At 45.2% G+C, this 11,906-nt stretch overlaps 1 protein-coding gene and 1 long non-coding RNA gene across 15 annotated transcripts in view; one reads left to right on the top strand and one right to left on the bottom strand.

Annotated features, from left to right (window-relative positions):
* The window catches only part of MTFR1L (mitochondrial fission regulator 1 like), a 29,722-nt gene that overhangs the window by 1,073 nt on the left and 16,743 nt on the right, over positions 1–11,906 (top strand). For 7 of the 14 annotated variants that reach the window (XR_015137869.1, XR_015137873.1, XR_015137865.1 and 4 more), the window contains exons 2-6: positions 2,293–2,436; positions 2,842–2,946; positions 5,695–5,804; positions 6,288–6,499; positions 7,748–8,069. Coding sequence is in view for 5 of the 14 variants with exons in the window: in XM_086328888.1 (XP_086185014.1) it covers positions 2,422–2,436; positions 2,842–2,946; positions 5,695–5,804; positions 6,288–6,499; positions 7,748–8,069 (764 nt within the window). In the remaining 9 variants the exon portion in view is untranslated. Of the gene's footprint in view, positions 1–426; positions 513–2,292; positions 2,437–2,841; positions 2,947–5,694; positions 5,805–6,287; positions 6,500–7,747; positions 8,070–11,906 lie in introns of all 14 variants that reach the window. The other 7 variants (XR_015137877.1, XR_015137878.1, XR_015137886.1 and 4 more) reach the window with 3 other exon arrangements.
* LOC147377428 (uncharacterized) lies at positions 238–1,188 on the bottom strand. Its single transcript, XR_015137887.1, has 2 exons — positions 1,050–1,188; positions 238–465 (listed from the first exon to the last, which is right to left on the bottom strand). It is a non-coding gene; the product is annotated as an uncharacterized LOC147377428 (long non-coding RNA).

An 11,906-nucleotide genomic window follows, 5' to 3' on the forward strand; every position in this document is an offset into this window, starting at 1 on the left:
CTTGTCGGCTGGGAGAGAAAGACAGGGAGGGCCTGCTGGCCATGCTGAAGAGTCTTGGTGTTATCTTCTTGGCTCTAGCAAGCATGAGGGGTTGAAGCTTGGCAGAGATCTATTCCCAATGTGTTCTAAAAAGAGGCCTCTGGCTGCCACGTGAGGATTAGGTCCAACCGAGTTTGGAGATAAGTTTGGAGAGGTAGTGGCTGCAGTGACTAAAGTGAGAAACACAGGGAAGCACTGTTGTGTGGAGCTTGTGGCAGGCACTGACAGCACAGAGCCTGGCACACCGAAGGACTTTTATAAAAAGTCTTGAACTTTGCTGAGAAGATGGAACCCAGGTTGGAGGCAGGAGGATCTGGACCAGACTCCGGTGCTTTCTACTGCCGTGGCCACTAAGTGACCTTAAAGCTGTCCCTTCCTCTTTTCTAGCTTCCTTTCCTCATATGTCGCGGAGTAATACCTCCTCTCCTAGAGGTGAAGAGAGACCGTCCAAGGGAGGTTTCTGGAAAGAGCTGGTTAGTCCAGCCCACCCCTCTTCAGAGGCTGCCCTTGGCTCTGCACTGACTCCTTACCTAGAACATTCCCAGCCCTCGAGACCTGACCATTACCTGACATGCACCCCACCTCCCCTACCTTTATGGCCTTACCATACTCTGCTCTTTATACATCTCTTCACCTTTTCCTGCTGCTGCTAAGTCACTTCAGTCGTGTCCAACTCTGTGCGACCCCATAGACCGCAGGTCACCAGGCTCCCCCATCCCTGGGATTCTCCAGGCAAGAACACTGGAGTGGGTTGCCATTTCCTTCTCCAGTGCATGAAAGTGAAAAGTGAAAGTGAAGTCGCTCAGTCTTGTCCGACCCTCAGCGACCCCATGGACTCCAGCCTACCAGGCTCCTCCGTCCATGGGATTGTCCAGGCAAGAGTACTGGAGTGGGGTGCCATTGCCTTCTCTGCTTCTTTTCCTAAACCTGTGTTATTGTTGCTGTTTTCTTTCCCTTCTTAGCCCCTCTGAACTCACTATGGGGCCTTGGGGCCAGGGAGCTGAACTCACCTGGCCAGCTGCATGATGTGCCTTTCTTAGACAGTGATATTCAGCCTCTGGTAGAATTAGGTATTCGAGTCCTGTCTCTCTTCTAGATTGTGAGTTCCTTGAGAGCATGGCTGTGTCTTACTCTTTCCATAGCCCCTACAGTGCCCAGCATAGGTCCTGGCACAGAGCGAGTATTAAGTGTTTGATGAACAAGGGACTGAATGAGTTCATTGACTGCAGCTGCTCACCATGCAAGGGCAGCTATGAGGAATCCGCCCATCTGTGTCTTGTTTCAACAGTTCATTAAGTACTTTAAAATCTTATTTCACTGATTGACCCTCTCGGTATCCCTGAGTGGCAGCTCTTAAAGCTATTACAGGTCTTCTTACAGATAGAGAAACTGCATTCTGAAAGATTAAGTAACTTGCCTAAGGCTATTAAGCCAGTTGAAGGCTGAGCCAGGATAAAAAGTTTTGGCTCTTCCCCAGTAGCCCGGTAGAGTGACTTTGGCCAAACTGGCTTCTTTCTCCTGTTGTCTGTTTTACATCTGCCCGGTGTAGTGGTCCAGCAGTGCTAGGCTGGGTGGCACATGCTGGACTTTTTTTTATATCTTATCCTCAGGAATGAATGTTGGACTTGGATGGCACCTACACTCTGCTTTTCCCATGAGCTTTTTTATCTACCAAAGGATTCTGTTTACATTGAAGTTTGTTTTTAGTCTTACCGACTTAAAACATTTTTTTAATTGAAGTATAGTTCATTTATAACATCATGTTTATTTTGGGTATACAGCACAGTGATTCAATTATACATATATATTCTTTAGAAGTTTTGCCTCAGGAAACCTAAGGACTCAGGAAGGCTCCCAGCATGGTGCATCTGAAATAGAACCTCTAAGGGTCTGGATTTGTAGAAGCCATGGTTGGGTGAGCACAGCCTCTTTGGCTGGTTTTCTTCCCCTGTGAAACGTCCGAGAAGCCTCATTGTTAGTCATGGGCTTCTCTGGTGGCTCAGATGGTAAAGAATCTGCTTGCAATGTGGGAGACCTAGGTTTGAACCCTGGATTGGGAAGATCCTTAGAGAAGGGAATGGCTACCCACTCCAGTATTCTTGCCTGGAGAATCCCATGGACAGAGGAGCCTGGTGGGCTACAGTCCATGGGGTCGAAAAGAGTTGAACACGACTGAGCGATTAACACTGTAGGGCCTGGTTTTGTGGGGCTTGTGTGGTAGCCACTGAGTCTCCTGTGGGGATTGTTTCACAGGAAGAGAAGTCTGGTGTTCCTTAAGATGGCCTGATATGAAGGCATCACACTCCCTGCCTCCTCAAGCCTCTAGCGCTGCCCAGTGGCTGCCTTGTCCTTCAAGTGCAGGAGCCAGTTGAAACGTCAGGAATGGAAGCCAATGTGGTAAGGGGCATTCCCAAGGCAAGGGTGTAATGGGGAAGATTAAGCACTAGACCTGCTAAAAGTTCTATAGGAAGTTCTGAGATCCTCAAGTTAACTCTTCCCCCACCCAGGCTTGGAATTGAAGAGTCCTGCCTTCCATCCCCTCCTTCCAGGCAGAACCAACTGATACTGGGGCAGTTAGGGGGTCAGTGTGTCTCTGTCACTCTGTGTAGTGGGAAGGGAGGGCCGCTAATTCCTCACCCTTTTCTCTGGATCCTCCCAGCATTTACTGTGCCTCAGCAACAGCAGGTGTCCTCTTATGTATCTGGCCAAGGTGAAGGTTGCTGCTAAAGGGAAGGTAGGGGAGAGGATGGGGACAGTAGTTGGATTTTTTTCTGAGGTTGTGGCTATCTCTCTGTGCTTTAGACCATCCCAATCTGGCAAAATAAGCCGCATGGCGCTGCTCGAAGTGTAGTGAGACGAATTGGGACCAACTTGCCCCTGAAGCCATGTCCCCGGGCATCCTTTGAGGTAAGTGAGCTGGAAAATAGTGGCCCAGAGCGTATGGGAGAGTGGTGCTGCTTCTGTGGCCCAGACTTGGCGTTGCAAAGACAGGTTGCTTTCCTGATCGTCTTCATTTTTCAAAAAATATTTAACTGCTTTTAATGTGTGCTGGTCACTGTGGCTTCCTGATTGCACACAAACCTGTGACCACAAGTCAAGCTCCCAATCTGCTCATAAATTAATCATATTGCATCTTTGATGCCTCTGCTAAGCAACTCAAATTTCATCAGGCTCCAGCAATCCAGTGTATCAGAGTAGGCCAAAGGCCCCTGCTGAACTGGATCTCTAGACTAGCCATGTCTGTGCTCTAAGGTGTGTGCCTGCAACCCTGGCAGGTCCCCTCACAGAACACTGAGTGCTGTGTGTGATTTTGAGATGAACTCTGCTTTTCTTTTAATATGGTGTTGTCACTCAGGGCTTCCCTGGTGGCTCAGACAGTAAAGAATCTAATCTACCTGCACCGTGAGGGACCCAAGTTTGATCCCTGGGTCAGGAAGATCCCTGGAGAAGGAAATGGCACCCAGTATTCTTGCATGGGAAATCCCATGGACAGAGGAGCCTGGTGGGCTACAGTCCATGGGGTCGCAAAAAGTCGGACACAGCTGAGCGACTAACAATTAAATTGCTTTTCTTCACTAGCCTAAGGCTTGCCCTGCTTAGCTACCTATTTACAGTATTTCCCTTATGTCTTTATTCCTCATCCTCTCTTTTCTAGCCAAGTTTAGCCATTCCTTTACTGGGCTATTTCAGTCTCACCTCTGTGCCCAAAGGGCCTTTAGCATTCACTATAGCACAGACTTGTCTGACCCAGGTGAGTAAGACTCCCTTGTGCAGTGGAAAGCTAAGTAGCATTTGTTAGTCCTAGTTGCCTCCCTGTAAGAACTAATGATTAAGCATCAGCTCCAAGTTAGATGCTTAAGGTCTGTGCCTTTGGGGAGCTGGAACACAAAAGAACTACTTCAGCTTTCTGCCTACACAAAGGAGACAGAAATATGTGCCTGAAAATGAAGGAGCTGAGTTTGTATATCAGATGCTGAGCTGCAAACTGTGTAGGAGCTTATCTGGAGTCTGAATTGGAATGGGTTTGGGGTTTGGTGCAGGGTGTTGTCTCTTGACCCAGTTATTGCCTAGGGCTGAATGTGGCCCTGGCTGCCTCAAGCCTCAGGAACACAGGAAAGGACAGCTTGGAAGCATGAATCAGTTATGGTTGCCCCCACATTTGACTATAGCTTCTCTAGTCCTTTGGCTGGATGCTCCTGGGCAGATAATCAAGGGCACAGGCTCCCACAGAGCAGAAGTAGTATTAGTAATACCAGTAATAAATAGCTACATTTATTGAGCCCACACTATGTGCCAGGCACTGTGCTAAGTACTTTTATTTGTTAATTCATTTAATTGCCAATAGCAGAGGAGCCTTCTGGCTAATCAAGGAAAGCCAATGGAGGCGTTCCCTAAATGGCCCATCTTAGCATTAACTCCTGCGTCATTAGCTCGTTTGTAATCTTGGAGCATCACTTCACTTCTGTGAGACCCAGATTCCCTATCAAAACGTCAGAGCTATCAGTTCTGGATCTACCTACTGAACAGTCTGTAGCAGAAACATCTGAATTTAACTCATATACAGGTGGATTTTTGAGAAACCGTGTTGTAAATTGATTACCTTAAATATTTTTAAGGGAATCTTATTGATTTATTTTTTAATTTATCCATATGAAAATATTATGAAAAAGGGGAAACAAGTTGCCTGTAATCACATAGTCATGACACACATTTTAGTTCTTTTTTGTCTTTTTCTAAGCATGTATTTTTCTTTGTTGTAAACAGTCAGAATATAATTGAACCTTCCTAATTTTTCATTTAACATGGTGTCACGCAATCTCCCTGTTCCCTAGTTGTTCATTTGGGTGGAGGAGCTATTTTAAGGAACTACATTACAATTCCTTTTGTCTAATTAGCCATTTTTTAAAATTTAAATCTAAATAGTCAAATTATCAACTTTGTTTCTGACTGTGTTGCTATAACATGTAGATCCCGATATGCTACAAAGGTGTTGTAAAGAGCTTGCCAGGAGAAATCTCCTGTTGATACAACAGATTGTCCATGTCCTTGCACCTGTATTCTCACAACCAGAAAGCTAGACAGTGGGCATCTCTGTTAAAAAGTAACTCTTGCCAGTCCCACTGAAGACTTCTTTGCTCTAGCCAGGGGTCAGCAGAGGACCAGATAGTAAATATTTTAGGCTCTGGGACATACCGGTCTCCATTACAGCTACTTACTTCTGCAGTTATAGCTTAAAAGCCATGACAGGTAAGACTTAAATGAGTGTGACTCTTTTTTTCCAGTAAAATCTTATGATTGCTCTCCACCTTCCCATCCATGCTCCAAACCGTAGCCAGAGTAATCTTTTAAAAGCTCACATCTAATCCTTACTTACTTGACCTTTCAATGGCTCATTATTTCAAAGCTCCTAACTCACTTCCCAATCTCTCCCAACTCCCCACCACTCTATCCTTCCTGTTCCAGCCATGCTGAATTATTTGTAATTTCATAGACTCTTACTTCTGGCCTCTTATTCAAACTGCTTCCAACTGGACATCCTTTAGGAAGTCTTCCTACACCCAGTGCTGGATTAGGTGTTCCCCTATGTATTTTGCCCAGTTTCCAGTTGTCTCATCACGATGGCAGTAAATGTTAATGAATTTTCCTTCCCCATAGACCCTGCCCAACATCTCTGACCTGTGTCTGAGGGATGTGCCCCCAGTTCCTACCCTGGCTGACATCGCCTGGATTGCTGCAGATGAAGAGGAGACTTATGCCCGGGTCAGGTAGCTGAGGCAGTAGCCTGCCGACTGGGGAATGAAAAGCTTCTTCACAGATGAGGTGGTAGGCAGAAGAAGAGTGAGACGGAGGGCAACAGGAGTGAGAGCTAGGAGTGGGAGTAGAACCTGGCTGTGTTACTTTTATTTTTTAAGAGCAAGGAAGTTAATCTCCTTTATTTGTTTAATTTTTGGCTGCACTTGGTCTTAGTTGCTATGCACAGGCTTCTCATTGCAGTGGCTTCTCTTATTGTGGAGCATTGGCTCCAGGGGCATGGACTTCAGTAGCTGTGGCACACAGTCCAGTTGTCCTGCAGCATGAGAAATCTTCCCAGATCGGGGTGAAACCCTGTTCCCTGCATTGGCAGGCAGATTCTTAATCCCTGGACCACCAGGGAAGTCTAGCTATATAACTCTTGCAGGAGTGTATGAAGGAATTTTGGAAGCAGTGCAGTGGCCCATGTCTCTGACACTTTTCTCTCCCTGGTCCAGGAGCGATACACGCCCCCTGAGGCACACCTGGAAGCCCAGCCCTCTGATCGTCATGCAGCGCAATGCCTCAGTGCCCAACCTGCGTGGGTCAGAGGAGAGGCTCCTGGCCCTGAAGAAGCCAGCCCTGCCAGCCCTCAGCCGTACCACCGAGTTGCAGGATGAGCTGAGCCACCTGCGCAGCCAGATTGCCAAAATAGTGGCAGCTGATGCAGGTAGGAGCCCCTGAGCCAGGACCAAATAGCAGGCTGTTTGTTTTTGTTTAGCTTTTGGACAGGATAAGAATGGTCCTTGATTTGGGGGTACTGGAGTCTAGGGCTCTGGGACTGCCCTAAAGCCTGGCTAGCCTATATAATCTTTGGATGGTTTCTGTCAGCCATTTGGGGCAGACTGGTTGGGTTAAGAACAAAATCTTCACTTAATCTGGGGCCCCAGGCAGATTCCCTCCCTCAGCCACAAAAACCACCTCTCTTCCAAATGTCTTTTAAGATCATGTCTTCCATGAGTGCTCAGTGGCTTTCCTTTTCAATATGAGAAATAAGTTTTCCCCACCACTGAGAGATATCTCCCTTTATAAGCATATTTTCCTTTTCCTTGCACTCTGACTTTCTACCAGAGACCACCTCTCCATCCCTCAGCCTTTCTGTCTGCAGTTAAGGGAGAATCACTGGGAATGGATGGGCTGACCAGATGTAGGAAATACCAACAGGTGGATCTTTCCCAGGATGCTCAGTGTTTAACCCTCATATTCCTCCCATTCTCACTTTTTTGCTACTCATTGACTCAAAGTTATAGCTCCCAAACCTTGTCAGTTGGTAGAACATGTGAAAATCATGGTTCTCTCTTTGAAAATTTTTATGTATTTAATTCTCTCATGTGGCAGTTTTATAGAGAAAATGGACTTGAATTTTCCATTTATATTTGTTCGCTACATTTTTTTTTAATCATCCAAGAGACATGCTGAAGTAGTTTAGGAAAAATCCAAAAATATTCCCTAGAAACTTAGAAATTGAGGAAATTCTCTCCATTAAAATTTGGGAACTGGGAGAACTATCACCATTCTGGTTTTTGTCTGTAGAACAGTTCTTCCAGTCACAGATAGCTGCATTTAAAGGAGCACAGTCAGAAGCACTGGCCTAGTTAGAGAAAAGGACAAAATCAGGCCATGGTTCTACACTATTGCTTCAGTCTAAAGAATGCTGTCATTCCATTGCCCGCTGCAAAATGGGAGCTTTTAGGAAGCAAGGCCTTTATGGGGTGGGTTTTTCTGCCCTTCTGAACACTGGAAAAGCATAATACTGCTACATCTTCTTGAGATCCTGAGAGGGGAAGGTAGTGGAGGAACCCAGAATGTCATGGTGTCAGCCCAGGAAATGAATATTTGGTAGGCAGTGCTTGTGGGGAGATGTAACTGCTGTATTTTAGCCCCAATGTCCATCCATGCCTATTGTTTTCTCTTTCAGCTTCGGCTTCATTAACGCCAGATTTCTTATCTCCAGGAAGTTCAAATGTCTCTTCTCCCTTACCTTGTTTTGGATCCTCATTCCACTCTACAACTTCCTTTGTCATTAGTGACATCACCGAGGAGACCGAGATAGAGGTCCCTGAGCTTCCATCAGTCCCCCTGCTTTGTTCTGCCAGCCCTGAATGTTGCAAACCAGAACACAAAGCTACCTGCAGCTCATCTGAAGAGGATGACTGCGTCTCTCTGTCCAAGGCCAGCAGCTTTGCAGATATGATGGGTATCCTAAAGGACTTCCACCGGATGAAGCAGAGCCAAGACCTGTAAGTATACCTTAAGGAGCTTATGATGATCATTTTGGGGGGCGGGAAAGGGGGCTGTGCTGGGTCTTCATTATGCCACTCGGGATATGGGATCTTCACTGTGGTATGTGGGATCTAGTTCCCTGACCAGGGATTGAACCCAGGCCCCCTGCATTGGGACCTCAGAGTCTTAGCCACTGAATCCCCTACTGTTTAAGTTGCCTGTGGCCAATTATCTAATAGAAAGTAAATACTTACATAGTAAATCCTCATTAGTAGCAATGTGTAATTTCATTCACAAAGCTTGCTGCCCGCTTGCTAGTGCCTGGGGACCCCAGTTTGAAAAAAGAGCAGCACTTTACATTTGGTTGGGATGATCTAACCCAACCAAATGTTACTAAACAGAGGTTTAATAAGAAGGCTCATCTAATCCAGCTTCTGTCCTCCAGCAAGGCTTCACCACTCCAGTTCTCATACTGCTAGTAATAACTGTCCCTGTGCCCCATCCTTCAAAGTACAGTTGCATAATAGTTATTTTAGTATCTCAAAAAGTAGACTTGGTGGAAGGAGAATTCCCTTTAAATAGTGGTCCATTATTCAAACCAACCCTGGAAACACAGATTTACGAACAAAGCTTTTGAGATGCCTAGTGCCTAACTCTGGCTGCCTATCAGAATTGCTTGGGTTTGTTCAAAATACACCTTAAACTTACCAAAGCAGAACACCCAAGGAGTAGAACTCTAGGTGTTTCTGATGGGAGTGTGAGGGGATTTGGGAAATACCTACCATGAGAAACTCATCTAGCAGAGAAGCCCTGGAGCTCCAGCCTGAGAGTCATCTGCCTGCAGTGTTTCTCTACTGCATGGGACATACCAGAAGTGTTTATTTAAATGTAGATTCTGGGCATTGAAATATTTGACATCTTAACCTCAAAGTCCAGAGGCCAGGCGTGCAGCTGTATTTTTTAATGCAGTTAAAAAGCTGTTTTCAGCCTCTTCAATAAATGATGCTGGGAAAACTGGACAGCTACATGTAAAAGAATGAAATCAGAACACCTCCTAACACCACACACAAAGATAAACTCAAAATAGATTAAAGACCTAAATGTAAGACTAGAAACTATAAAACTCTTATTAGAGGAAAACAAGCAGAACACTCGATGACAGAAATCAAAGCAAGATTCTCTTATGACCCACCTCCTAGAGTAATGGAAATAAAAGTAAACAAGTGGGACATGATTAAAAGCTTTTGCACAGCAAAGGAGACTAGAAGCAAGGTGAAAAGACAACCCTCAGAATGGGAGAAAATAATAGCAAATGAAACAACTGACAAAGGATCAATTTCCAAAATATACAAACAGCTCTTACAACTCAATGCCAGAAAAACAAACAACCCAATAAGAAAGTGGGGGGAAGCCCTAAACAGACATTTCTCCAAAGAAGACATACAGATGGCTAACAAACACATGAAAAGATGCTCAAAATTGCTCATTATTAGAGAAATGCAAATCAAAAATACAAGATATCACCTCACACCAGTCAGAATGGCCCTCATCGGAAAGTCTACAAACAAACAATGCTGGAGAGGGCGTGGGGAAAAGGGAACACTCTTGCACTGTTGGTGGGAATGTAAATTGATACAGCCACTATGGAAGACAGTATGGAGATTCCTTAAAAAACTAGGAATAAAACTACCATATGACCCAGCAGTCCCACTCCTAGGCATGTACCCCAAGGAAACTAAAATTGAAAGAGACATGTATCATACACCATTGTTCAGTTCAGTTCAGTCACTCAGTTGTGTCCGACTCCTCGACCCCATGAATCACAGCACGCCAGGCCTCCCTGTCCATCAAAGACGCTTACTCCTTGGAAGGAAAGTTATGACCAACCTAGATAGCATATTCAAAAGCAGAGACATTACTTTGCCAACAAAGGTCCGTCTAGTCAAAGGCTATGGTTTTTCCTGTGGTCATGTATGGATGTGAGAGTTGGACTGTGAAGAAAGCTGAGTGCCGAAGAATTGATGCTTTTGAACTGTGGTGTTGGAGAAGACTTGAGAGTCCCTTGGACTGCAAGGAGATCCAACTAGTCCATTCTGAAGGAGATCAGCCCTGGGATTTCTTTGGAGGGAATGATGCTAAAGCTGAAACTCCAGTACTTTGGCCACCTCATGCGAAGAGTTGACTCATTGGAAAAGAGTCTGATGCTGGGAGGGATTGGGGGCAGGAGGAGAAGGGGACGACAGAGGAGGAGATGGCTGGATGGCATCACTGACTCGATGGACATGAGTCTGAGTGAACTCCGGGAGTTAGTGATCACTGCAGCACTATTTACAATAGATAAAACATGGAAGCAACCTAGATGTCCATCGAAGATGAATGGATAAAGTAGTTGTGGTGCATATACACAATGGAATATTAGCCATAAAAGAACACATTTGAGTCAGTTGTAATGAGGTGGATAAACCTAGAACCTATTATACAGAGTAAAGTGAGTCAGAAAGAGATAAATACTGTATTCTAACACATATATATGGAATCTAGAAAAATGGTTCTGAAGAATTATCTATAGGGCAGCAGTGGAGAAACAGAGAATAGACTTACAGACATGGGGAGAGGGTGAGATGTATGGAAAGAGTAACATGGAAACTTACATTGCCATATGTAAAATAGATAGCCAATGGGAATTTGCTGTATGGCTGTATGCTGTATGGCTCAGGAAACTCGACAGGGGCTGTATATCAACCTAGAGGGGTGGGGTGGGGAGATAGATAGGGGAGCTTCAGAGGAGAGGGGATATATGTATACCTATGGCTGATTCATGTTGAGGTTTGACAGAAAACAGCAAAATTGTGTAAAGCAATTATCCTTCAATAAAAAATAAAGAAAAATTGTTCGGTGGATGCAAATAAGCCAGTATCTGCTGCTGCTGCTAAGTCACTTCAGTCGTGTCCGACTCTGTGTGGCCCCATAGATGGCAGCCACCAGGCTCCCCCGTCCCTGGGATTCTCCAGGCAAGAACAGTGGAGTGCGTTGGCATTTCCTTCTCCAATGCATGAAAGTGAAAAGTGAAAGTGAAGTCGCTCAGTCGTGTCCGACTCTTAGCGACCCCATGAACTGCAGCCTACCAGGCTCCTCTGTCCATGGGATTTTCCAAGCAAGAGTACTGGAGTGGGGTGCCATTGCCTTCTCCGAAGCCAGTATCTGCAGACGTGTAAATCTTACGTTTCAGAATTATCCTTTGTTAAGTGTCCTAGTTACAGAACCCATCTGTAAACCTACAAACAGATTAATCAATCTGTAGCTACACATGAGTTAACTAGGGCTCAGACGTTGTACATTGTTTGCTTATTCATTTATGCCATTAAAAATTATTTTGCCTTTAAAAAAAAAAAAAAAAGCTGTTTTCAGGGCTGGGGAGGTGAGGGCTGCCTCCTGAAATGATAAAGTTACTTTTAAAGGGACAGTGACTCACCTCACACAAGATCCCTTTTTGTTTTCTGGTCCCATTTTCTTCTGAAAACTAGACAAGGGTGCTGGTAGTGGATCCTACTACCTGTCCCTAGTCAGGCTGGTCATACAGATCCCCCCAGTTCTTTGATCTCCAGCATTCCCAAATTCAGTTGCTGCTGCTTTCTTCTTCTGATCAGTATTTTATAGACTGACTCTCCAACTTTCTTACACTTGCCTCTTGTACCAGTTAGATCTATGATCCCTTACAGCTAAGCCTTTTCTCTCACTCATGCCCTGGGATCTTTTCTCCTTTGTTGATAGGAGGAGCTGGGTTGATGAGTAAGAATGGGAAAGTAGTCCTGTCCTCACGGTTCAGAAATGTGACAGACTGAAGGTAGTTCCTC

Source organism: Bos grunniens, chromosome 2 (genome assembly GCF_055505025.1).
Source record: "Bos grunniens cultivar Pamir isolate PY7600 chromosome 2, Bosgru_T2T1.0, whole genome shotgun sequence".
Lineage (NCBI taxonomy): Eukaryota > Metazoa > Chordata > Mammalia > Artiodactyla > Bovidae > Bos > Bos grunniens.